This window comes from Pezoporus flaviventris, unplaced genomic scaffold (genome assembly GCF_033815535.1).
Source record: "Pezoporus flaviventris isolate CSIRO_AGI_PZ_B2104156 unplaced genomic scaffold, CSIRO_AGI_Pfla_v1 ptg000015l, whole genome shotgun sequence".
In the NCBI taxonomy this organism is placed as follows: domain Eukaryota; kingdom Metazoa; phylum Chordata; class Aves; order Psittaciformes; family Psittacidae; genus Pezoporus; species Pezoporus flaviventris.
In genome coordinates this window covers 39,568,113-39,595,061 of record NW_026892563.1, presented here as the reverse complement: position 1 = coordinate 39,595,061, position 26,949 = coordinate 39,568,113, and the positions used below count along the sequence as shown (strand labels likewise).

Here is a 26,949-nt window from a genome sequence, read left to right as displayed (position 1 = left end):
AAAAAACCCTGAAGAACAATTAAAAAAAAAAACTGATACAGAGGGTTGACCATTGTACAGGGGGGTTGTACGGGGGTTGTACAAGGGGGTTAGAGGAATTTGTTTAAACAAAAGGACTATCTGTTGTAAATGCCTGCTAAGCAGAACAGAGACCTCCGGTCCTGTTAATAAGCAGACGCCTGAATCTACTGATAAAGGGGAGAAGCAGAGGATTTACGGCTGGGACACTGATCAAACTCTACTGATAAAGGGGAGAAGTAGAGGATTTACGCCTGGGACACCGACAAACTCTAAGGCCACACGTAAAGACTAATAAAGGTGAAAAGTGCAAGAAGAGGAAGACTCATTTACTTCATCTTGAAGACCCCTACCCACAGGAGGAAGACTCAGTTACTTCATCTTGAGACCCCTGCCCATGACCAGAGGGGGCACTGCGCAGGCACAGAGGACCTTCTGGCTCATTATAATACGAAGTGGGGATAGGACATGAATATGTATAGGCGTATTGTGCAACCTTATGAATATATATAACTTTAGAGAATAAATGTAGAGGGAAACAACACTGAGATACACATATCTTTGAGGAATTATCCCCGTGCGTCTCAGCGCTGAATAAAAGGCATACCTACTTTACAACTTTTAACGAGTTGTGGAGTCAATCCGCGCATCATAGGGATGTTGGGGAGGGACTGTTCATTAGGGACTGTAGTGACAGGACAAGGGGAGCGGGTTCAAACTTAAATAGGGGAAGTTTAGACTTCATATAAGGAGGAAATTCTTTCCTGTTAGGGTGATGAGGCACTGGAATGGGTTGTGCAGGCAGGTTGTGAATGCTCCATCCCTGGCAGTGTTCAAGGCCGGGCTGGATGAAGCCTTGGTTGAGATGGTTTAGTGTGAGGTGTCCCTGCCCATGGCAGGGGGGTTGGAACTAGATGATCTTAAGGTCCTTTCCAACCCTATTCTATGATTCTATGAAAGGAGGAAGATGACAATTAATAGTAATGGGCTTGAAACGTGCTGCAGTGGCTCCATGGAAACACCCAAATCCTCCCATGCTGCCCAGACCCCCGTGCCCGCGGTGCCTGCTGGAGGCTGTGGCGCGCTCCGCAGTTTCCCGCGTTTCGGGGCACATCCCCCTCGGGGCTCTACCGCGCACGGCCATTGGCTGCTGGTTCCCGCCGCCTTGCCGAGGGAAACGTGCCATTGGCCAGGGCGGGTGCCCGGTTGCTGGGCAGATCGGGGTTGCCAGGCGAACGGGGGCTGGGACCTACGTGGGGCAGGGAGGCCGGCCGAGCCGCGCCGCCATTGCGCAGCAGGCGAACGGTGAAGGGGTGTGCGGGCCCGCGGCCGCTGTGAAGAGAGCTTAAAACCAGCAAAGCGCAACACCCGCGCTTGTGTGCGCCGCAAAGGGCACACGAGGTGCGGTGCAGGGGCTAGGAAGCGTTTGCCTTGCCCTGAGGGACGCTGCTGGGTGTGCATAGCTGCCGGCGGTGTACTTGCTTCAGTCACACAGTTTACCTAGGGCTAAACTGAGCTGATGTTTTCCTTCAGCTTCTGTGGGGCTTCAATAAAATGACACAACTGCTGCTAAGCAGTGTGCTGTTGTGTGTCCCACAGGACAGCACAGAGTTGTAGGCAGCAGGAGCAGGACTAGCTTCAGAGTTGGAGCATGCAGCCCAGGTGGTGTGAGTTTTCCTGGGTGGGCAGTGAAGCACCACACAGCTGCTCCCTCCATTCCACTCGCTCCTTCTGCTCCACAGCAACTGGGGGGGAACAGCAAAAAAAAAAAGGGGAGGTGGGCAAAAAAACCCCCAGCCAAAACCACCACCAAACCCAACCTCCCCTGAAGAATAAATGAAAGTGCGGGGATGGGAGGTACAACCTTGTGGGGGGAAAAATGTGACGGGTGGGGAAAGTTTGGGGAGGAGAAGTGGTCGTGTGGGAACTGTGGGGAAAAACCTCACCAACCAGAAGGGGGGAAAAAAAGGGTAGGGGAAGAAGGGGGGGGGGAGGAAAGTGTGTGTGGAAAGTAGGGGGGTAAAGGTGGAATAAAAAACATGGACAACATCCTGCAAAATAAAAATAAAATTAAAAATAAAAAAAACGAGAAAAAAACACCACAAACAGGAATGAGGAAAAACGACAACAAAAATCATACCCCAAAAATTCATAAGAAAAAACCCAGCAACCCCCCCCCAACCCCTTAAAAAACAAAAATCACATCAGTACTCTCCCCCCCCCAAAAAAGAACCAAAAAACCCACCACCACCACCAAAAAAACCACCGCAAACCAAAAAACAAACACCCCTCCCCCAATAACCTGGGGAAAACCCAGAAAAAAGAAAAAAAAAAAAAGGAAAGGGGGAAAAAGCCCTGAAGAACAATTAAAAAAAAAAAACCAACAAGCCCACCCTGTGGGGGATAAAAAGGGGGAAAAGTGTGGAAAATAGAAAACCCTCACCAACCAGTGGAGAAAGAAAGAAGGGGGGGGGGGGAAGTGGAGGGGGAAACAACTTTGTGCGGTTAAAAAATGTGGAACAAAAAACATGGAGGAAGAAAAAATGTAGGAAAAAAGGAAACCAAGAAAAAAGCAAAAAAGAAAAATCCCAAACAAACAAAAAAATACAAACCAAGAAACCAAACAAACCAAAACTACAAATTGCCAACAACTTGCAGGGGAAAACCTCAGCAAAAAGAAAAAAAATGGGCAAATAAACCTCACCCCAAAACACCAAGAAAACCAATTTCCCCTTCCCCAGAAAAAACAAGTGAAACCCGGGGGGGGGTGGTGGGGGGCAAAAAGTGTGTGTGTGGGGAAGCTTGGGGGGGGAGAAGGGATGGGGGAGGAAAGTCTGGGGTGGGGGGGGGACACGAGACTGAGGGGAAAAACCCACCAACCAGAAGGAAAAACATGGGTGGGGAAAAAAGTGGGGAGGGATGTGAGTGTGTGGGAAACTATGGGAAAACACCCTACCAACCTGGGGAAAACACTGGGAGGGCGAAAGGGGGAGAGAGAAATAAAGGGGGGGGGGGAAGTGGGGGGGGGAAGCATGGAACAAAAAACACCATGGAAAAAAATCCAACAAAATAAAAAAACCAAAAAACCTCCCCAAAAAACCTCACCCCAAAACTACCAAAAAAATGCCCCCAACCTCCAAAAAAAAAAAAAAAAGGAAAAGAGGAAAGGGAGCGGGGAAAAAAAAAGGAGGAGAGAAAACTGTAGGGAAAAAGTAAAAAAGTGTCAGGGGATGCGAAAGTGGGAGGAAGGGGGAGGGGGGGGAAAGAGGGGAAAAATAACCATGGGGTTCAGAAATGTGGAACAAAAAAAAAGGGGGGAAAAATCTAGGGGAAAGAAAAAGACCAAAACCCCCCAAAAATTAGAGGGGAACCCCCCAAAAAAAATCACCAACAAAAACATCCCCACCCCAAAACCCAACCAACCAAAACCCAAATAACCCCCCGGGGGGAGGGAGGCAAACCCACCCCAACTCCATGGGGAAAAAAACAACCAACCAGTGCAGGAAAAGAAGTATGTGTGGATTGCCATGTTGGTGGCAGGGTTGAGGTGGGCACTATGTGCAGGTGATGCCCAGCACCAGCTTTCTGTCCTTGAATCTTAGGTTTAGCATCAGCTTCTGGACATTTGTACTTTGGGAACTGGTTTGTGGGTCAGCAGGGAGTGCATTACACAGATGGAGTTTTAGGTGGGTGAGGATATCCATGTTGGTGGCACTGTCCCAGAGGGACCATGTGTAGGTCATGCCCGGTACCAGCTTTCTGTCCCGGCATCTTAGGCTTAGTATCAGGGTCTGGACGTTCACACACAGGGTGCTGGGTTCTGGAGTGCCCGAGAGTGCACTCTGTAGGCAGTAGGCAGATGGACTTTTATGTCTGTAAGCAAGGATGGATTGCTGTGTTGGTGTGAGAGAAAGATTTTCGCACATTGGAGATGGGGCTTTGCAATATTAAGACTTTGAAATATTGGGGCTGGGGCTAAGTTACTAAGGGAACAAAACAAAGGGTTTGAAATACCATGACTTAAACAGACACATTCTGTAGATCAAGACAATGTTACCTTTGGGCGACAGACACACTCTGTGGTTCAAAAGAATGCTCTTTGTACAACCTATGAAACTACACTGGTGCAGGCTGGTTCTGTAGTTAAACAGTAAGCTGGGGTACCACATGTCTGCCACAGAGTTACGAAATCAAACCATAAAAGGAGATAGAAAATAAGAGGAAGGGGCTTATGAAATCGAGTAAGGGGAGATGTAACCAGAGGCAGGACAGTTGGCATGTAGATCGTACGTGTTGGACAGGCTGTAAACCTTGGAGTACCCAACCAATAGGGAAACAAGGGAGGGAACCTCCCGGCAGGATAGGATATGTGAATGCAAGTTTTGCTTTTGCTGTGTGTGCCTACTTGCACACCAGTGTGGTGTCTGGTGAGGCTTTACACAGATGGAGTTTTAGGTGGGTAAGGAAGTGAGAATATCCATGTCGGTGGCACTGTTCTGGAGAGCAGCATGTGTAGAATGTGCCCAGCTATTTCTTTTAATCCTAACACATTAGGCTTAGGAGCAGGGTCTGGACATTGATACTTAGGGATGTATTTAATGTAGCATCTGAGAGCACGGCCCTGCGAGGTTGTACACACATGGATGTTTAGGTGGCTGAGCAAGGGTGGATTGCCATGATGGTGGCACTGTGGCAGAGGGCACTATGTGTAGGTGATGCCCAGCACCAGCTTTCTGTCCTGGCACCTTAGGCTTAGCATCAGGATGTGCATGTTCACACCTTAGGGGAGCTGGTTTGTGGGTTAGTGAGAGTGGTGTTCATAGCAATGCACCCTTACCTAGCCATGTAAAACCCCATCTGTGTACTGCAATTAGGGACGGTGCTCTCAGGCGCTCCAGAAACCAGCTCCTTAAGAGCGAATGTCCAGATGCTGCTCCTAAGCCTGATGTGTTAGGACAGAAACCAGGAGTTGGGAATGTCTTACACATGGTGACCTCTGGAACAGGGCCACCAACATGGCAATCCACCCTTGCACTGCCACCATCTGGATACTGTCAGAGCTAATGAGTGGGGATAGCTTAAAAAAGATATTCCTGAGCTCTGGGTTTGTGTTTCCTCCTTGCATCTAAATGCAGCAGGAGCTTGGAGCTCCAGTGCATGGGTCTTGCAGGTGAAGGGGGCCTGGTGGCATTTCTTGCCTCTTGGAGGAGTGTCTCTGCGGTTGCTGAGCTCAGAGCTTGCTGGGAGATGGGAAGATACTGCACAGTAGTATCTCATCCCGTGGAGCAGGGACTTCCTGGTTGGCCCTGTGCTTCTAGTGGCAAATTTAACCTTAGATTTTTGGAACAGTGCTGTTCCATGCACTAGTACACTGTGCATCTGTACCGGACTTCATGTATCAGGAGGAAGGATTGCTGCATCTCCCCACAGGAATCTTCAAAGGCTTAAAAAGGCAGCTAGCAAGGGGCTCCTCCCTGCTGATACTGTGTAGGAGGATTTCACCACAGCCCAGTGTGAATGGAATGTTGCTACCTGTTTCCACGCTCTCCACGTCTGCAGACATGTAGTTACGCCAGACATCAGACAAAAAAAGAAGAGTTTCCCAACTGCAGATTTGATGCTCAATTACAGAATGGAGCATGACATCTACTTTATGGGTTTAACAGCTGTAGCAACCAAGATTTCTAATGACACGTTCAGCAATGCATCACATAAGGAAACTAATCTGACAGCGCCAGGTCACTGAGCCAACTTACAAGTTTTTAAGTGTGTTTATGCTGCCAAATTTGCTGCCCTATTTACTGGACTAAAGTGAACAATTTGCACTGTGTTTATAAAACTCCGTACTTGCCTCTGTTTTGGCAGCTCTCAGATTCTTTTTCCCTGTTGTGCTGTTATTCTGGGAACCATTTGGTTCTTCTTCTTTCCCCATCCTCTCTGAAAACCCTTTGAAGCATTTCCCACAGCATGTATCCCAAAAGGGGGTACACCATAGGATAGGGAAGAGGAGGGACTGTAGCTGGGAGGAGGTGCTGTGGACACAGGCAGAGATGTGGGATGGAGCAACTGGGAGAAGGGCCCACAGCCGTCTGGAAGATGCTGGTTGCCCACGGGCAGAGGGAGACTGTGGCTGTGGCTGCTCACTGCCTTTAGGCAGGAATTTGTATCCCAGTCACTTGCAAAGATTGGGATCACTGTTACTTCTCCCTAGACTCAGAATTACAGCTGACAGCAGGAAAGTCAGTCCTGAAAAGCGTGAAACATGAAGACTGTACCCTGGGGCTGGATCCAGGCCCACTTCAGAGCCACCTGAGCAGTAACCTTCTAATCTCTCATCTTGCCAGTGGGCTGTGTGCTTCCACATTTTCCATCCTCACAGCACAGTCATCCACTGCCCAGACACAGGCGGATGGATAGCAAAGGATGGCTCTCATCAGGGGTAAATGGGCTAGTTCTCCTAGAGGTTCATTACTCAGAGATGCATTCTCATTATCCCTGCAGCTCATCCAGGAGTCCAGTCCAGCAAGCTTTAAATCCATTCCCACAAACCCTTTCTGTGGGACCAGTGAAGAACAATTAAGAACAAGTGTTTTGCCAGGTCTAAATTCACTGCAGAGAGCGCAGCACTTCCACTGACAAATACTCAAGGTCTGCAAATCAGAGGAGGCAGAGAATGCCCTAGGTATCCTTTTAAGACAGGGGGGGGAGATACCTCTTTGTTTTTACAAACATTGATATGAAACAAGGTCTTGTAAACAAATAATGTAATGTGTGACCCTTTTATTAATGCGTTAACATCTGTAATACAGCAGCATGTGCTGCAGTTTATTTTTACCTTTATTGGTATTCTAATGAACATTGCAAATATATTTATCAACAGGTAATTTAATTGCTCTTTTCCAGAAAATACACTGCCCAAAATAATCAGTTATTGTCAAAAGACAGTAATATTTGAGGCAGAAACATGCTGAAAAAATATTCTTAAGAGGCAAGACCATTCACTGTTTTAACCTCCAAGTGAGACACTTCCTAACTGGTGTTAGGAAGAAATAACTCTGTCATTTCTGCTCCTACTTCTCTTTGAATTCCCTATTTCTGTTTTTTGTTTTAGAAACACAGGAAAAACATGTCAAGAGAGATCTGGAGCCTCATGTCCGACTCCACACCACCACAGACAATCACATCACATTTTCTAGTTCCATCTTGAAACGAGTTAGTTTTATTCCCCCCTCCCTCCCTCCTGCAATGTTCTGAATTCATAATTACCTCATGGGACAAAAAGACAGTCCCATGAGCTTGCCTTGAACCCTATCCTTGTGTCAATGTTATCCTTTAATTTTAAATGGCTCTTTTTATTTCCTGTTATTTATCCCAATGGTGCACTACTAGAGAAAAATAAACAAACAAACTAACCCACCCATATTCCTGCTCAGTTTTAGCTTTGTTAATGAAACAAGGCAAGTCTGTTAGTGTTTGCTTGGCAAAGAGGAGCTTTTCAGTTTCCTCTTATAAGGTCAGCTCTTCCCTCTGTGTGTGCAGGTTTTCATTCATTTTTTTTCACTGTGTATGACCAGTGTAGCAGATGCATTGGGATTTTTTTCCTTCAGTGCTTTGTAATGCCCTTTCTCCTCAATGCTTTGTAAATACTTTTTTAGCTATACTAGAACTACGTCAACTGTGCTGTCCTAGGATAAGCTTTGCCTTTCTTACAGCCCCCTTATACCTAGTCCCAATTATCCTACAGAAAGCAAATACCCCAGGTCCTTTCTGCCCCCTTTTGCTGAAACACTGGAGGGTTTATAGAAGAAATTGTAGCTTTTTATTAAACTGATGTTTATTATTTGGTATCTCCAAGTTACGCATTGCTTCCCATCTTAACAGTTCCATCTTCCTCCATGTCCCCAGTGCCTCCCACAGCCCATCACCTGTGTGTTCAGCAGCACGTTGTGTTTCAACGCTATTGCTGCATCCTTGGTAAGCGCATCCTTGTACTTTCTGTATGAACTCCTACTCTGGCTGTTTCTGATGGAGCACCATGGTCAAACCCTTCAGCAGAGCCTGGAAATTTTGGGTCTATGCTGATGGCTGTTCTGCACAAGACAAGGTACCATTGGGGAAACCTGTTGTTATTTCAGCCTGCTTTTCATTGTAGTCCACTTCCCTGCCTTACAAAGTCACAGGATGTTTGGGGTTGGAAGGGACCTCTGGAGATCACCAGGTCCAACCTCCTGCCAAGGCAGGGCCACCTATAGAAGGTTACACAGGAACACATCCATGGTGAGGTTTGAATGTCTCCAGAGAGGGAGACTCCACAACCCCCTCGGCAGCCTGTGCCAGGGCTCTGCCACCCTCAGTGTAAAGAAGTTCTTCCTCATGTTGAGGTCATTGCTCCTCATCCTGTTGCTGGCACAACTGAAGAGTCTGGCACCATCCTGCTGGCACCCACCTCTGAGATACTGATCTGCACTGATGAGATGCCCTCTCAGTCTGCTCTTCCCTAACTAACTAGACCCAGCTCCCATAGTGTCTCCTCATAGGTGAAATGCTCCAGATCCCTCATCATCCCTGTGGCTCTCTACTGGACCCTCTCCAGTAGCTCCTTGTCTTTCTTGTCCTGAGGAGTCCAGCACTGGACACAGCACTCCAGATGTGGCCTCTCCAGCGCCGAGTAGAGGGGGAGCATCACCTCCCTCGACCTGCTGCTGCCGCACTCCTCCCGATGTACCTCAGGGTACTGTTGTCCCCCGTAGCAGCAAGGGCACACTGCCGGCTCAGTCAACTTGACATCCACCGACACTCCCAGCTACATTGCTTTCCCTTTCCGCGTGCAGTCCGATATGGGGGGGGTTAGGAGGAGGAGGAGGTGAAAACAGCCACCCCAGACCGAACTCCACCGGGTTCCCGGGCCGAGCACCCGAACGGTGGTGGGAAGCCTGAGACCCCGATACCTTGAGGGAGGGGAACCCCGATGCTTGAAGGAAACAACACCGCGACCGTTACTGGCGCTGCAACCGCTCCGCCCGCCGGTTACCTCACGGCGGAGAAGGGCGGGGCGCGGTGCGGGGCGGAGATAAAGGGCGGCAGCGGAGCGTGAGGGGTGCGTGCGGGAGGCTGGCGCGGTCACTCGGGGTGCGCGGCGCGGCTGTGCTGACCGGTGAGGAGCGGGGACGGGACGGGACGTGGCGTGGCGGCTCCTCGGGTCCTGGCTCCGCTGATTAGCGGGTTCTCCTCGGTACAAGTGGTCGGTGATGCTAAAAGAGGTTGCTGTTGTTTAAAGCGGCGCTTTTCCGCGTGCGGGTCGTGCGTTGCCCGTTACGGCGTGGCAGAGCCCGCTCGGCTCTTCTCTCGGGAGTTGAGCCTTTCCGGCCTCCGATGCTGCTGGGGTCTTTAGGCACCGTGGTGTCACAGAGCCATGCTGTCTGCGGGTTTGTTAGGTGTTGGGTCAAGTTATACCTCTTATAGGGGAGAAACTGCCGCTGGAGGGTGGTGAAGTGCTTCACTGTGCCAGAGGTGAAAGTGTCTTGTTCTCATTTCTTTTATCTCTGATTTGAGGTCTGCGCCCTATAGAATGGGTATACACTTGGTATTAAATAGGCAGTGCCTGTCTTTGCTTAAGAGTTAGCTGCTCCCTGGTGAATGAGCATCTTGTGAGCATTTCCCTGGTAGTGGGAAGGTAGGATGGGGCTTGGAGCAGCCTGATCTAGTGGAAGGTGTCCCTGCCTGTGGCAGGGGGTTGGAACTGGAGGAGCTTTGAGGTCCCTTCCAACCCAAACCACTCTGATTCTGTGATCTTCCTTTATCAGATGATCTAGTGATGGAAAATATCAGCGGTGAAACAAGAGGCATCCAAATACATTAAAGTCACTAAAGACCTGTTGTCGCTAATATAAGCCTTGTAAAGCAGGCAAATGTGAGTGATTTAGGGCTGGGAGGCTTGATTCTCAGGTTGATAGCCTGAGAATTAAATTCTCCACTGAACTGGAAATGAAATACTACATCTTCCTCCTATAAGGTCAGCTATGTGCAGTATTGTCCTGGGTGAGGATCACCCAGCAGAGCCAAGTGTGCATGGTGTGGTGGGAAGTATAGTGTCCTTTCTGGTTGCTGTGTAGGCTGCATGTGTTGCAGCTGCCAAGGAGGCTATGAATGGGAAGGTTAAGAAGGAATGTTTTCAGAGGTGGTAGCTGAAAACACTTGTAGCTTAAGTTGAAAGTCACGGAGGACACTTGTGTTCTTTAGTGATTTGAAGGATTTAATGGAAATACAGTGGGTTTACCATGAAAATACACTTTAATGTACTTGAAGCGCCTGAGGGCAGCTTCTGGCAGGCTGGATGTCAGGTTTATGCTGTGTGGGAGCATTAAGGATTGAGTTTGAAGAACCCCTTGATTTGTCCTGATTTCATCTTGTGAATCACAGGTTTGGTTTTGTGCCTGCTGGTTCTGATGTGACCCACAGCAGCAGAGTTTGTAATGCCGCAGCTCATGTGCAAGGACCGAAGTTACTTCCCCAGGAACATTTTTACCTTACTGTATACTTGATCTTGGATTTGACTCTCTTTGGAGGAAGTGACAGGTCAAATGAGCTGCTCCAAAATTAAAAGCTGGAAGAGGACAGGAATGAAATAACAGCTGCTCTCTGAATCTTGCTTGAGAAGCGTTTCATGCACTGTGCTGTTACATGTTAGGAAGCTATACAGTTGGGCTTTTAACAGCTCTTGGTAGGCAAGAGTTAATTGGCTTAAGTTCGACTAGACTGACCTTGGCAGCTGCAGTCTTCACAAGTACTTGGGGCAGAAGGAGGTGAGGCCTCAGTTTGTAGCTGTCAGGAAGCACCTGGCCACAGCAGAAACCTGTAATGTTAAGTGTATTAATACCAGTAGGAGTTGGGTTAACTGTAGAACATGCGTATCTACATACTTCAAAACACAAGCTTCTTAACCACAACATCTTGTCAACTGTGACAAGACTCCTTAAAAAGTGCAGAAGTTCAGGTGAGGCTGTGACCAGCTCTGGCCAGTGAGGTTCTCAAGTCCTTAGTATAACACTGACATAATACACATGTGGCAGCTCTTAGAAGCTTGTTTTTTTTCTCCACAAATGAGCAAAAGGTTGGGGCAAATATAAATATTTTCCCAAAGGTAGTTTAAGAAGGGTGAAGAGTTGTATACAAAGACTGCAGTGCAGATTGAATAGTTGTTACCTGACTTTGCAGCTGGAATTCTGTCCAGGATGCTGAACTGCTGTAGCTTTTTGCAGGAGTAAGGTGTACTTGGTCTTTATCCCAAGAGTGGTAGATGCTGGATGGTTGAGAAAGCAAAAATTTCTATGATAAGGAGGAAATCTCTCTGGCATAATTAAAGTGCTTTCAGTGGGCTAGATGTCTAAGCCCTGAGACTAATAGCTGAGGGTCTTCCAGTTGGAGAGAGCAGTTTGAGCTTTATGTGTAATGAAACAAGTTCAAAGCTTAGCTTTCAGAAGTGTTTTGTGCTTACAGCTCCTGTGTCTTCAGCTGGTGCTGCAGATGATCTTAAACTTAGCTAAAGCTTAATGTCATCTTCATTGATAATTTCCCTTTGATACAAACTGCTTTGCTTATGTACTGAAGGCTACCTCACCAAAAAAAGGACAGTGACACATCAGTGTTTTGTCTGCATCAGTAGAGAATCTGTGCATCATTTCAGCTGAAAGGCTTCCTGATAATTACATGTACATAGAATTATTTCTGTTTATTTGTGTCTGTGTGTAGACAGAAAAGCAGAGCATAGAATATATCTAGGAATCATACAGAAAAGTCTAAAAAAGGTCTTAACTTGTCTTTTTTGTATATATTTCACCTCCCTACAGTTTCTTTGGAGAAGAAAAATCTTAAGATGGCAGGCAAAGGAAGTAAGACAGACTGCATGTCATGCAGTGTACTGAACTGGGAGCAGGTCAGCCGTCTTCATGAGGTTCTTACAGAGGTGGTTCCGATCCATGGCCGAGGTAACTTCCCAACACTGAAGATCACTCTGAAGGACATTGTTCAGACAGTTCGGAGTAGGCTGAGTGAAGCAGGCATTGTGGTACATGATGTCCGTCTGAATGGCTCTGCAGCTGGTCATGTCCTAGTCAAGGATAATGGGCTGGGATGCAAGGACCTGGATCTCATTTTTCAAGTTTCTCTTCCAAGTGAGGCAGAGTTTCAGTTAGTTCGAGATGTGGTGTTGCGATCCCTCTTGAATTTCTTGCCAGAAGGAGTAAGCAAGCTGAAAATCAGTTCAGTAACACTGAAGGAAGCCTACATCCAGAAGCTAGTCAAAGTGTACACAGAATCTGACCGTTGGAGCTTGATATCACTTTCTAACAAACATGGTAGGAATGTGGAACTGAAGTTTGTAGACTGTATACGACGACAGTTTGAATTCAGTGTGGACTCCTTCCAAATCATATTAGACTCCCTGCTCTTTTACTACGACTACTCTGAAACCCCCATGTCAGAGCACTTCCATCCAACTGTAATTGGGGAGAGTATGTATGGAGACTTTGAAGCAGCTTTTGATCACCTCCAGAACAAGCTGATAGCTACCAAAAATCCTGAAGAGATCCGTGGTGGTGGGCTTCTTAAGTATAGTAACCTTTTAGTGCGAGACTTCAGGCCCATGGATAAGGATGAGATCAAAACATTAGAACGCTACATGTGCTCCCGATTCTTCATAGACTTCCCAGACATTCTGGATCAGCAGCGTAAACTAGAGACCTACCTCCAGAACCACTTCTCCAAAGAAGAGAGGAGCAAATATGACTACCTCATGATTCTGCGCAGGGTGGTGAATGAGAGCACAGTCTGTCTCATGGGACATGAACGAAGGCAGACTCTCAACTTGATTTCTCTGCTAGCACTCAAAGTGCTGGCAGAACAAAACATCATCCCTAATGCCACTAATGTTACCTGTTACTACCAGCCAGCACCTTATGTTAGTGACGTAAACTTCAGCAACTACTACCTTGCAAGTGCTCCTGTGCCATACAGCCAGTCGTATCCCACTTGGCTGCCTTGCAATTGATTGCTTGAGTGTTCTTGAATGGAGGCTACTGAAGGCCAAGATGCTGAGTGTATATAGACAAGTAATTGTTAGAGGTTTTTCTAATGGAAACATGACTGCATTGGACTGTCCATTTCCTGGTGTGTGATAGAAATATGCAACCAGGTGACCTGCTATCACTATATATCTGCAATTTCTGAGAAGCCTTATTACCTCTTCATTAGGAGAAGAGAATCGACAGCCAAGTATTAAGAGGAGTAGTTACAAAACTCTGTACTAGTTCTGGAAGTGGCTGTTAACATATGATCTAAGTGGAGTATTCAGTAAACTGGGCTAGTTAATCGTAAGATGTCTTGAGCAGCGAAGAAGCCACTTCTGGAGTAGCAGCAAAACTGTTTTCTGTTGCCTAACCTCATTATTCTATACTTCCTCAGTTAAAGTTCTGGCCAACTTTCTATTGAACTAATTGTGCAAGAGTGTCTCGTGTCGTGCTTGGGCTGCTTCTACTTCCTGGCTGTGTAGAACGGGTAACTGTTTGTTTTGTAAAGGACCTAAATGTTGTTTCTCATAGTACCTAGGCATACATGGTCCTGTGTCAAGTTCAAGATTAGTTTATTGGAAGTCGAAGATGGATTAGTAAGTCTGTCTTCAAAGCATAAACTGGCTGAGTTTTTCTTGAGTGCATAAATTTGGAAGGTGGCATTTCTAAACATGCACCAAAATACAACCTAAAACTTGGTAATGTGGGAAATCCTTGAAATGAGGAGTTGAAGCCTTAGATAGAATTGGAACCACAGCTTGATTGGTTGAATCCAGGCTCAAGATAAAGCCTTTCTGAATGCATCCTTCAAAACCATGTTTGTCACAGCTGGAAAGTAGCACAGCTCTTGCATTTAAGTTTGCCCCAACTTTCTTCTTCACAGGTCCACAGCAAGCAAAAAAAGAAAAGCCACCACCAAAAAACCCAAGCCACTAAGTTGCAGGATGATGTGTACTCCTGCCACAGCACAAATTCCTAAAGTGCCTCTAAAATAAAGTTCTTATTGTACAACTTCAGGCAGGTCCTGAAGGCTTGTCTTTCTGCCGGCATTTAGGGGTTGAGCTTTGTGGTTTATCACTGTCAACTGGTTACGGTATGTGATGGTATTTTGAGTGGTTAACGTAAAATTCTTCTTCTTTATTGGTCTTAACCTTCACTTGAAGAGGTATATAAATCCTCAAAAGAGTTCTTCACAGAAGCTGTATGTGTTGAAAGCCTATTCCAGTTTTCAGAATATCCTCTAGAAGAGTATGTACTCCCTTGGAGGGGTAGGGGGCTGACCTTCCTAAAGGGTGTGTGCTGAACTTGCTGCTTTGAAACTCCTGTGCTTTATAAAGAAGGTTAAAAATACCCCAGTTAATGTATATAGTGGTATTAAACTGGTATATTAACTGGATGATTTTCACTGAATTGCAATAGTAAAATACATGTAGCAAATGATCTTGAGTTTTCTTTGCTTACCAGAGAAATAGACTAAAAAGGCAAATATAAGAGCTATTTAATACGTATTGGTGCAATGTTCAAGAATACCTGTTTGCTAAACCTTTTTTATGACTTCTAGCTGTTTCTGCAAGCTTGTGAGACCAAAGTGGCTGATCAAACAGATGATTTAAGATGAGAAGGTAAACCAGACAGCAGGTGAAACACCAAGGTACGGTGGTTGTTCAGGGTGGAAAACAGTAGCAGTGCAGCACTTAAATGGCAGTAAAAAACCCTGCCTGTTCCTTATAGGACCAAAAACTTCTAGTTACATTGCAAGTTCTTTCACTTTTCAGAACTACTTCATAAAGATTGCCTCCTTAGAGCAGTGAGGTTGCTCTTCTGTTCAGACTTCTTAATTTAGTTTAGGAAGTTGGGGAGGGATGTAGCAGAGTATGCTTTAGCTTAATCTTTTTTTTTTCCAACAGTCTTGTAAGCAACTTCAATGGCAAATTGACAAATAATTTGGTGTCCTCTGTGTAGTGTTGGGTTTGTTTGGGGTGGGGTTTTTGTTTTGGTTTGGTTTTGTTGTTGGTTTTTTTTTTCCTGTTAGAGGCTTCCTGAGTAGTCAGCTAAAGGAGCTAAACTCAAATGTGAACCCAGCCTTTTTTATTAACTGTGGATTGGACTTGGTGTAGCTTACAGACAACACACCTCTCACCCAAGGCTTAGACTATTTGGAAGGCTTTTTTAAAGCTAGCATGATGCCAGTGTTGTCACATGCGTTAAACTTAGTGCAGGCTTACTGCTGGAATGCAAACCTAGGCATGAGTAACTTTGGCATGCAAGGCAATACTTGGCCTAGTATAAAGTGTTGCTAGAAAGAAGGAACTTTTTTTTCTTAGGACTCTGTAATTGCTATCATCCTTTAAATAAGGTGTTTTTAAAGCCAGCCTGAGCTATATCCATGGAAGAAGTAAACCATTGCCTAGAGGCAATGTTTGATTCGCATATCAAATAGCCTAGATTATGTATCTGTCTTGTTGTGGCTGGTTTTTAGAAACTGTTCCTGTACATCAGCTCATGTGGAAGAAGGGGTCAGAGACTCAGGAGTCCTCACAAGCTTCAAACAGACTTGTTTTGCTAGTCTTCAAATGCCTTGGTGGCTGAATGTCTGGCCAGGTGTATCCACTGGAAGAGGAAGTGCTAGAAAAAGGGCTCTAATGAATCCCTACTGAGATAGAGCTATGGAGAATTTAAGCTTTCTGCCATAAAATTCTACTTTTGCTAAGGTAACTTGTTGTTGAGGTCTCTAAGGAAGCTTTATGTTGAGTGGCTGCTTACTGAACAGCTGACTTTGTTTAAGCTTTGCAGGACTGCTGTGCTCCCTGTTTCTGGCATATTGGAAACATAAATGCTTTGTAGCCTGGATGCTAGATGTTAAGTGCTTGAATAGTTAAAACTGTATCTGGAAGCTACACACCACTGCATTGGCCCTGCTGTATAAGGGATTGCTGGGATATGGTCTCATAGCCTTCAAAATAATCCTGGTTTGGCATGTAAAGCTGGAGTACTCGGTAGCTGTTCATCATTGTGTTGCAACCAGGCTACCCCTTTCTGTTTCAAGTTGTCCTAGCAACTTTGTGTTGCATGTGGCAGTGGCTTAATTTGGTGTGTGCTAGCGGGTTTGTGTTCAGGTCTATGGTGGTCCCTGTAGCAAGGAGTAACATGAGAATGAGCACTAGGTAAGTTAAAAGTGATGACCCTAGGCCAAGTCTAGGCTGCCTGCTTAATTCAGTCTCCCTTTAGTACTTGATGATGCCTCTGCAAACCTGCTCTTTAGTCTGTAGACTGCTACGCTTATTGCATTCCCTCTGGCAGTGATATCAAAACAAAGCTGTAGTAACACTAGAATGCAAGTCTAGTATCAGTGCATCATTCCTCAGGACTAGGCTTCTGATAAACTAGACAGTGTAGTTTAAAATAGCTATTTTCTTCCTGTAGTTTATAAGCTCTGCTGGGCTAAGCCAGTCTGAGGTTAAGCATCTGTGGTCACTATTTATTGCCAAGCTCCCGCTTAACTTAGAGTTTACTGGTATGACTTCTTCATTGTAAGAGATTAATCTTTTTATTTGATAAAGATGCTGCCAAGGAGACCTAGTAGTAGACTGGATGTTAGTCACTTCGGTAAAATCCCTGTGCTGCTGATCCATGGTAACTCTGAAAAGTTGTAAGGGAAAGCATACTTCATGCTCACTGAGCTCAAGATTGAATTGTTGCTGTGTTTGTCCTTAGCTAGTTCAGTCAATCACTAAGATGGAGGTTGAAGACTCCTGCTTGCTTTCAAGTAACTGTTTTTTTTTTAAAGATCCTCACACTTTAACATTCATAATCCTGTCTACAGAACAGTAGGTAGTATTTAAATCTAGTCCAAACACCTGAAGCTTTTTATTGAAACTTAAAGACCCATATCTTGGGATTGAGTTCTGGGGTTAAGCATTTGGTATGTCTTGTGCCTAGGCTTTATGGGCTTCTGATCACTAGAATAACTACTAATGTTGGTAGTGATCTCTGCTTATTGCTATATGAGTGCTTGGGAAAAGGCCTCACAGAAGAGAACTTGGACAAATTGCTTCAATTTTAAGCTGTCAGTGTACTGATGAGACTGTTTTTACTACTCCTCTCAACTCATTCAGTCAGGTTGCCGTAATTGTTGAGCACAGGAATAAGCAATAAATTGACCATAGTCACTGGCAGCTTGGTCAAATTTGGGTATTGGGAGAGCCAGATGGATTGTTATACTTGTAGTCTTTGCCATCTAAGTCTTAACCATTTGTTAAACTTGAACTATATTTATGTTCTTTAATTTCAATCAAACTAGTTATAAGGTGGGATGCTGGGCTGTAGTTGTAGGAGCTTTGGGGAGAATGGTTGGAGCACTCTGTTTTTTCTCAGAATGTGATTTGCTGAAGGATCTGGATTGGGCTTGTCTCTGAAATTGCACTTTCTGTTAAAATTTAGAAGGCCTTTTTTTTTCTATGTTTATCTTTGTTTTTTAACTATTAAAAGAAGTCAGCTCTGGGAAAATCCTTCTCATACCTCTTTGGAAGAAATTAGTTGGGGTTTTTTGGGTTGGGGGTTTTTTTGGCTTTTTTTTTTGTTTGTTTTTAAGCTGGCAAAACAAGGTACTAGAAATACTTGGGATTTGTGATGAGCCCAAATGTGAGATTGATCACAGGAACTTTGTCTACTGTTTTGCACTGTGGTGTTCACTTTCGATTCTTGGAATTTGGGGTTTGGACCTTGATGATTCTGAAATTCTTGTGCAAATAAACTTATGCTAAACATTGCTTGCCTCAAGTAATTCTTGCATCTAATTTAATGCTGACAAAATATTTGGGGAGCTTATTGGCCTGTGTGTGTAGATATGCTGGGGGGGAAGGAAGAAATAGTGATGGGATAACATAGTGATGCTTGAGTTTAGATGTTATTCAAGGTACTCTTTTTCTTCATGAATGTACACATTTGCCTCAGCTTACTGAAGATTAGTCAGTGAGACATCTGTCTTTCACTTGCATTATAGTGGCATATTTTAGTCCATTTTTGCACTGACCATTATCTGACCTCAGTTTGTGTTTAGGACTGTGCCTCAAAATGTTTTAGGCCTGTTAGTGTCTGGTCTGAGCTAGAGCCTGCCAGCCTGTTCTGTGATGCACTCCATATACTACTCCAAGTCAGGGGCTCCTTCAGACCTCAACTTGTGAGCCAGGCAGCTGAGACATAAAGTCAGCAGTTGTTCTTCAGGCTAGCTTGCAGGTTGAAAGTCTGTGCTTTCACTGTCTGAAGAACTGATGCTTCTCCTAGGAGTGTGTGGCAGTCTACTTGCTGTTCCTTCTGCTCTAGGATTGAAAATAACTGTACTGTTATTTCCTCTCCAGAGCTCAGACAAGCTCTAGCCTCTCAGTTAAGTAATGCTGGAGAAATTCTGGTCTTCAGGGCCTTTTAACACCTGCAGTGGAAACTTCTGTGGAGATCAGCAGAGGCAGTGTGATCCCATGGAAGTAATTGTGAAGCTTGTCTAGTCCTTTTTCAAAGTGTAACTGCTTCTCTCTGAACTTAAATGGAGAGCTGATAATACAGCTGGGCAACATAAGCCATCTGCTTGTCACCTGAAACTTCTTCACCTCAACTACTGGGTTTATGTCATCATAAAAGCTTCAGAGTTATTTTGGGTAACATCCTTAAGTTTCTAGAATACCAAACTTAACTTTGCAGGGTCAGATACTGAAACAGAGAAAGAGCTATGCTTAAGCAAGTGGTGGTATGTACTCTTTCAATTCTCTAGGGAATGTACATAATGGTAAAAATTGAGAAGAAGAAGAAAGCTGTTCTTGCTCTTTTGCTGTTGTGTTGGTGAAAATGCAATTACAAGTGTTCTGTCCTGTTGCAGTTCTAGAACCTGGCCTTTTCCATGCTGTGGGAATATGAGCTCAGTCTTGTGATGGGGTGGGAGAGGCATTAGACAAATGTTGTTCTAAATTGTTGCTATTGTTCAGGCAGATATACTTATTTCCTTCCTTCCATGATGGAGTAGTTAATACTTTTGAAATTGGAGTATTCAGTGTCCTTTCCGGAGTAGATGCTCCTGTGAGAGAAACAAACACTTTCCTTTGTATGCCTGCTTATTTTGAATACTGCTTGTTACATATCAGTATAGCTAGTTCACTAATACACCAAATAATCAAAGTTACTATTTTCAACAATAAAATAGCATTTGTATTTCTCCAGCAACTTAAAATGGAGGTATATCAAAAAGTGTAACACACCACCTTGCTGTGGGTGTTAGACATAGTGGTTCTGCTTTACTGTAGTAGCAGTGCTGCAATCTGTTCTGCTTTGTCTCAACGAGAGAAAGATGAGCTCCATATCCTATAAGCAAGACTGCCTGGTGAAGGGAGTAGTTAACCTGCCAAGCCTGAGTAATTTTCCTAGTAGGAAAGAGTTGAGTCATATTGCTGGAAAAAAGAGAGTCTTGCCAAGAACTGTGGAAAGCAGCTGCTAGATCCTAAACTGGTAGTTCACATGTACATTAAGGAAAGCTATACTGCCTTCCCCAGTATTACCCACTGACTCTCAGCTGAAGAGAAGGACTGACCTTAGAGCAGCCCTTCAGTTCTTGAGAGGCCTATAAGAAAGCTGAGGAGAGATTTTTTTTTTTAGCAGAGCCTGTTGTGACAGGATGAGGGGTGATGGTTTTAAACTACAAGAGGCGAGATTCAAGCTGAATGTGAGGAAAAAGTTCTTTACAATGAGGGTGGTAAAACTGGCACAGGTTGCCCAGAGAGATGGTGGATACTCCATCCCTGGAGACATTCAAGGCCAGGCTGGATGTGGTTCTGGGCAACCTGATCTAATTAAGGATATTCCTGTTCATTGCAGTGGGGGTGGAATAGATGAGTTTTGAAGGTCCCTTCCAACCCAAGTTGTGATATGATTCTATCCAGCAAGGCAAGTCTTCTGAGTGTGTTGGATTTGTGGCACAGGCTGGTCCCTTTGTGGATGTGCTTCTCACTTCAGAGTTGATCATCCACCTGCAACAATTCTCTTTTCCACCCCCTTTCTCTCTTATTCTGAAAGGTATATTTTGTGCCTCCCAGAAAGTTATTCAGTCTTGCCCTAAAGTGCTCAATAGTGGCAATTCATCATGTACTTGGAGAACCTGTTAGAATATTTGATCATGGTCATTACTGAGAAATTCATTTGCATTTCCATATTGGTGTTTGAATTTCATCTTTGACCTGCAGATTGCTGCATCCTTATCAACAAGGCTGAAAAGTTCCAGACTCTCTCCTGTTATCCACTAATCCCTTCAGCTCCTGGATGAACTGTGGAAAATGAGCTTCATGTTGTATATATTGGACTTAGAAGCTGGAAACCTTTTCCTCTGGAATTTTGTGGTTCCTGTGCTTCTCACAACCCAGTGCCAGTTGCTAGCCCAATGCTCTACGTACCACAGATAAAAAGTAGTGCTAAGATTGCTTCTCAACCTTTTGATGTCTGTGTCCTCAAACTGTGCCTGTGCTTTTTACCATGGCATTGTGGCATGCTAAGTGCTTGTGCTGAGTCAGTTATTTGTGGTGATTTCAAAGTTCATCTGCTGCTTCTCAAAGCAGCCTCTCCCATCTGATGTCGACATCATCTGTGCTCCCGGTTGCCACATGGAGTATTTTGCACTTGGTGGCATTAGAAAAACATTTTGTCCAAATCCTACGGGTAAATAGTTGCAATGTAAATGGACAGAGAAGCTCCTCTTCTTAATTATCTACTGCCTTACTGACTTAAGTGTTGCATGGTGCCTGGAGATGACAGAAGTGCTCACAGGTTTGCATTGTTCTTGCATACAGAAGGGTGCACAAGGTTGTTGTGGGCACTTTGAAACCTGCAGGTGGTTTAAAACCAATGTCAGCACAAAGTACCCAAAGGTACTGAATGCAGGTTATTTTGGGAGTATTTTTTTCCCTCTGTAAATAGGGGTAGAGACAGCAAAGAAAGCTTATATGCTGTCACTGCTTAACAGCCCTTCCTCAGTCCTTTCCTCTGCACCCTCATGTCTAAACCACTGTGGTGACAAGTATCCCTGGGACAGCAGTTCACAACATGACCAAAGCAAGGAGCTCCATGTTTCTACTCTTGCCACCACATCTGTTAGTCATCACAATCATCTGCTTGCCTGTTTTACTGCTCATGTGGGGCTCCTCAAATGTTGTGCAGCCCTGACTAATTGCCAGGACTGATGTAGCTCTCTAGACCTCATGAGCTCCCTTTCATTTTCTTCTCCTGGGCAGCTTTAGTTAACCAGTTTAGACTGGGGAAAAGTAAGTTATTTTTGGGAAGATATCCTGCCATCAATTCCTTTGCCCAAATTCCATGTGACACCAGTGGGAGTTTGACAATTGCTATGAGGGGTGTGCTAATGGCCTGGCAAACCTGAATGGCTGGGCTTGTGTGTTGCAGCTGCACTGGAGTAAGTTTCTGCATCCCTGTTTGATTGGTGGGAGTAACGTGTGGACGGGGCTCAGCCTCTGGCAACAAATTCATGATGTTACTCCAGAGAAACGTTGCTCATAAAAAATCCCCCAAACCAGCATCTGTTTTGGAGCAGAGGAAACTTTGAATGTAAAGTAATATTCTAGCTAGGTATGTGCATGCTTTAAATTGATGCTTAGCCTCCTTCCTTGCAGTGCTTCTGTGATAGAGATAGGATTCGTACTTACTGCCATTTCCCATACCAAAAAATGAGCCCTGAAGAGAAGCAGCAGCACAGTTAGTTAACACGGGGACTTCCTGGCAGGGCTAGGAGAAGGTATTTTGGAAGCCTTGCTGTAATGATAGGGTGGGAAGGGAAGGGGATGTGGATACTACTGGAACATGTCAGAAATTGAATAGAAGGATGTGGGTGTTTAAAAAGCCCCACACAGATGAAATAGGGAATGCAGTTTTGAAGTAGAGGTGACCATCTTCTCACAGGCACGTGTGACTTAAAACTGCAACATCATGCCAGCAGAACTTGCAGAGGGACTGTGTTATGCCAGTGTTTAGGATGCTCTACACATGTAATTTGTAAATGGTCAATTGCAATGTAAAATCACAGTGGTACATGTTCTGTTCTGTGTATTGTATCTCCTCAGCAGTTACTGTGTGAACCTTGGCCTTTGTTAGTATAATTTTTGCTGTCTGGTTAGAAATAAAAGATTACTGTAAGGGTGTAATTGCAGCTGTGGTCAGGAGTTTCAGTTGACCAGGGCTTCAATTTTGTTTTAATAGCAGTTGAAAACACTGGTTTAGTTGAAACAAGAAAGGAAGTTTCTCTCATAAATAAGACTTCATTAACTAGCAGTGTGCTGTTTGATGGCAGTGGTCTTGCCTTTAACTGTAAAAGCTTGTGAAGTTATGACTTTTAGTTCCAAAACAGAAGCTTTTGCTCTGGAGGCATTTTCTACCTGGTTACTGATTTTACTTACTGCTAATGAAAAATAGATGAGTAGCGAATGGTCTCTGGTTCATCTCAGGGTTCTTTTGATTGACTTGCAGTATTGTAACACCAGCTCATTGTCAGATTTTATGTCCACTGCTGAAACCTCCAGATCCCAGACTTCACTGAAAGGTAGTAGTAATACTATTATAATGCATTGTGCTATTATGCTATATTATAATATTATAGTAGTATATATAGTAGTATATAGTACTATAGTACTATTATAATGCATAATGATCTTGAATAAGAGAAAAACTGCAGGGAAAACAATCTAAACCTCGTTTCTTTATGACAGCTGCTCTTGAGGCTGTTTCAGGTGTGCCTGATAGATTACAAATGATCTCTAATTTGTAAGAGACCATCTCAGAGGAGGCTGTTCATTGCAATGTATATTACACTGTAATATATCACAAATAGGCTGCAATGTAATAGCATTGGCTCACGAAACTGTTTGTATCAGTCTGACTTAAATGATGACATTTTATACCCATTGAAGTGATACAACTTTTAAAAATGGTATCAGAGAAGCCTGCAGAAAGACGTTTAAGGTCGGGGTGCCAGAGCTGTCTGGAAGCCTACAGCTGGCAGTGAACGCTCTGCATCTTGAGATGATTTCTGTGCTTGGGCTATTTCAGAGAGGACCCCAGGGTGCTCCTGAGCACCAAGCAGCAGCAGCACAGGAGCTTTCAGTCCCCTGCCATATTCACTGCTTAATGATGTGAATTAAGCAGCAAGTTAAATCTTACCTCCAACTTTAATCAGGCTCCATAGCAACCTAACATACTTGTTTTATTTTTCCAGTGGTTTAATTTCCTTTTTATTTCCGTAGTGATGGATTCTTGAGAATCCAGACATGCCGGAATGCTGGCAGAGTATCTAGACTTCATCCAAATCTTTATTCTCACAGTATAGAGTTAGCAGAGGACTCAAGCACAGAGAAAACAAGGCATAAATACTGTATAAATGTTGTAAACAAACATATAGAAAACTGATTTTAATGTTCAGAAGACCCTTATTATGGAAAATGTTTTAAAGAGCTAAAAAATCTTACTTTTATCATATAGCTGCTATTTTAATTTTTCCTGGGGTAGGTGCCAGAGGTGGCTGGTCTCCCAGATGTCATCTGAAGATTCCTTGTCATAGGTGTTAAGGACAGCAAAATGTAGGTATCGCTACTATTCAGGCTAATGTTTTACTTCCTGTACTCCAGACTGAAGATAATGTTTATCTTTTAATATCATGGTAAGATATTGCACAGGCTCACAACAATATTTTTCTTTCAGGAAAGATCACATATACATTCTTTTCTAAAAAAAGATGCATTGAAGCAAGCCTAGAGGTTTATTTTGGCAGGGGGTTCCTGACATACGGCCACCTAAAATAAGTTGCTTGCAGGATTTCACACAGGGTCGTGTCTGCGCCCAGGGTGTTATTGAAGGATGGGGCAGCCTGTGGTGCTGGTGCCTGGCTGCAAAACCTTGTCTGGTGCTTTCTGGCTTGTGATAATTCAGCTTTGGGTTAGTTAGGGTCCAAACTCAGTCTCCAGTTAACCTTTACAATAGTGCTTCTACAAGGGGTTGGTGCATCAGGCATTAGCTGATGTTGATGCAGCATGGGGGTCATGAGGTTTGGGGAAGAGAAAAGCTGTTGGTGTACCAGAACAAGCTGCAAGAATGTGACTATTTCTGTGGACATGCTGTTTGTTGGCAGTGTATTTTGGAAACCTCTGTTCAACCCTGTCCTCTCTGCTGACAAGCTGTGCTGCACTGCAAGATCACTGGGCTCTAGGAATGTCTGTTTTCTCTCCAGGAACTAACAAGATATCCTGGAGGGATTGGCTCAGATACCTACACAACAGACAACTGAAAAGGGTTGAAGAAGAGTCTTATCCCAAACTGCTAGAAATCAGACAAAAATACCAGGAATTTCCTTCCAAGCCCACTGGAAGCATTTCTTCCTTTCTGTGACTGTTTTTGTGATGACAACATGGGTTCTTTCTTGCAGGTTGCTCAATTCTCTTTCTGCACAGTGTGTCAAGGCGGGTGTTTGCAACTCTTCTAGCCAAAGGTCTGCAGGGAGCAGGGTGGAGATTTCTCCTGCAGGGAAGAGAAATCTTTGCGCCATCATCTCCCACTCTCCCCTACAGTTGAGTGAGCCACTTGACTTGGCTTTTGTTTTTCCATGTCTGTGCGTGTGCCAGGAAACCCTGCTGCGATGGCAGGAGCAGAGGGTTCAGGGGAAAAGTCAGACTCGGAGATCAGAGCTTTATCGGGGAATGGTTTACATCTTTTGAGCATGTTTAACCCATGCTCTTAACCATTTTTTTCCCAATTATCTTTGGTCCACAGTTGAGTGAAGTCATTGGACTTCAAGGACTCTCCTGTTTCCAAGTGAAAATCACTCCAAAATGACTCCAAAACGTTTGGGAGCCAGAAGGAGAAACCTAGTCAGTGCTGAGCAGCAGCTGGTGTGACTATACAGATGAGACTGGTTCAGCCAAGAGCAGTTCAAGGGTCTGGAAGCTGGTCATGGAATATCCAAGCGATAACCATTAGGATGTGAAACAGGGTGTTCCTGCTAATGGTTTGATATGTTGCGGCGTGTATCTCTAAAAGCCTAATATCCCAACAGGAGGAAATTCTGAATAAGATGGGAAAAAATCTTTGTGGAAAAAAAATAAAACCCCATTTTCAAAGGGGAAAAAGTTCTTTAGGAAGAATATTTTAGGTAGCCAAAGAGCCCTCTTTCCATGTTTGAGGGACAATAGCTTTAGCTAAAAGCCATTGTACTGAACAGCGACAGCAGCAAGTTGAAGCAATATGTGCAGGATATTAGATATGGGGAAAAAAGCAGTAATAGGTGGCATTTGATGTAAATTATACTTCTGAAGTACAAAAAAATATCAGGAGGGGATGCTGAAAACGGATACATTTTGCTTAAAGATAATGTGACAGTCTTCAATTTTTGGAACTAAACTTACTGTGCTGAGGACATGTATCGTGCTGATTTTTGGAAGTAAGTCTGTTAGTAAAGATTCAAAAGGATAGGATATTTTTTTCTGATGGATGTTTGGAAGGGAGGGTGACATGCTTAGATGACATGCTACTCTTGAGCCCAGTAGCAATAGGGAAAACTTGTGAGAGTTGTTGGCTGGAGAGCATTCTGGTCTGCTGGTATTAATGTTAAATCTTGAAATACTGGGTAAATTCCAGGAGAATGAAAATATATGGCCTCTATTCCAAGAGGAATAAGAGGGAGAACCACATAAATCATAGAATCATAGAATAGTTAGGGGTCAGAAAGGACCTTAAGATTATCTAGTTCCAGCACCCCTGCCATGGGCAGGGACACCTCACACTAAACCATCTCGCCCAAGGCTCTGTCCAGCCTGGCCTTGAACACTGCCAGGGATGAAGCATTCACAGCTTCCTTGGGCAACCCATTCCAGTGCCTCACCACCCTCACAGTAAAAAACTTCCTCCTTATATCCAATCTAAACTTCCCCTGTTTAAGTTTTAACCTGTTACCCCTTGTCCTATCACTACAGTCCCTACTGAAGAGTCCTTCCCCAGAATCCTTGTAGGCCCCCTCCAGATACTGGATCCTCATCTCTGACTCCAGTTTTACAGGTTAGTGGAAGAAATGCCTTGTACATGTGAGGGAGTAATCCTGGCATGTGAGGACTCTTTCACGTAAGCTTTGGAAGATAGTATGAAGTGAGGTCGAAGGGGAAGTGTCATACTGCCTTTAAAAGATAAGAATTAGAAAGATCTTCCTTTTTCTGCCATGGGCTTCATGGGCTTGTTCTGGCTGTGGAGAAGGGAGGGGCTTCCTATATCACTGCAGGGCATGAGGTGATGCAGACTCAGATCAGCAGCTTCAGGTATAAGGTTCCTCTGCTGCAGTGTGTTTCTGCAGAGCAGTCCCTACTTGCTTCAGTCACGTGTGAGAGGATCTAGAACTGAGTTAAGGATGGGTGATACAAGACTTGTCACTTCACCAGCATAAGGGGTTCAGAAGCTACAACTGGCCTTCTCTAGACGTAGCTAGCAAATGCATAAGCCCCCATCCAGCCCCAGTTTGCACTCAAAAACAGTCCAGTAAACCCACCCAAATTTGAGATCTTGCACTCCATGTGGCTGACAACAGGAAGCCTGATGTCAGCTCTGAGAACCCATCTCACGGTTCAGGGAACAGGCCTTTGTGAGGACAAGAATTACTTTTCTCTGACAATCCTGTAATAGGGCAATAGGAGTCCTTAGGAAACCAACCACTCACTCTTCATGGAAAGGCAGGGCCCTTCTATGGGTGTCCTTACTCTACCTACCAGAAGCCATCCTGATGGACACTACTGAATGAGTCTTTTGAATGGACCCTGCTGAAAGGAGGACTCTTACAAGTGTCTTGATGGAG

At 44.5% G+C, this 26,949-nt stretch overlaps 1 protein-coding gene across 3 annotated transcripts; it reads left to right on the top strand.

The window, feature by feature from the left end:
• Positions 1 to 9,023: 9,023 nt before the first annotated feature.
• TENT5C (terminal nucleotidyltransferase 5C) lies at positions 9,024 to 15,887 on the top strand. Of its 3 annotated transcripts, none has more exons than XM_061454220.1 (2): positions 9,024 to 9,172; positions 11,865 to 15,887. In XM_061454220.1, exon 2 carries the CDS (start codon positions 11,891 to 11,893, stop codon positions 13,061 to 13,063), a length of 1,173 nt encoding a protein of 390 aa, XP_061310204.1. In that variant the 5' UTR covers positions 9,024 to 9,172; positions 11,865 to 11,890; the 3' UTR covers positions 13,064 to 15,887. The 3 variants fall into 3 exon arrangements, with proteins under 3 accessions (XP_061310204.1, XP_061310206.1, XP_061310205.1); XM_061454222.1 differs by lacking the exon at positions 9,024 to 9,172 and adding an exon at positions 9,245 to 9,259; XM_061454221.1 differs by lacking the exon at positions 9,024 to 9,172 and adding an exon at positions 9,840 to 10,997.
• The last annotated feature ends 11,062 nt before the right edge of the window (positions 15,888 to 26,949 follow it).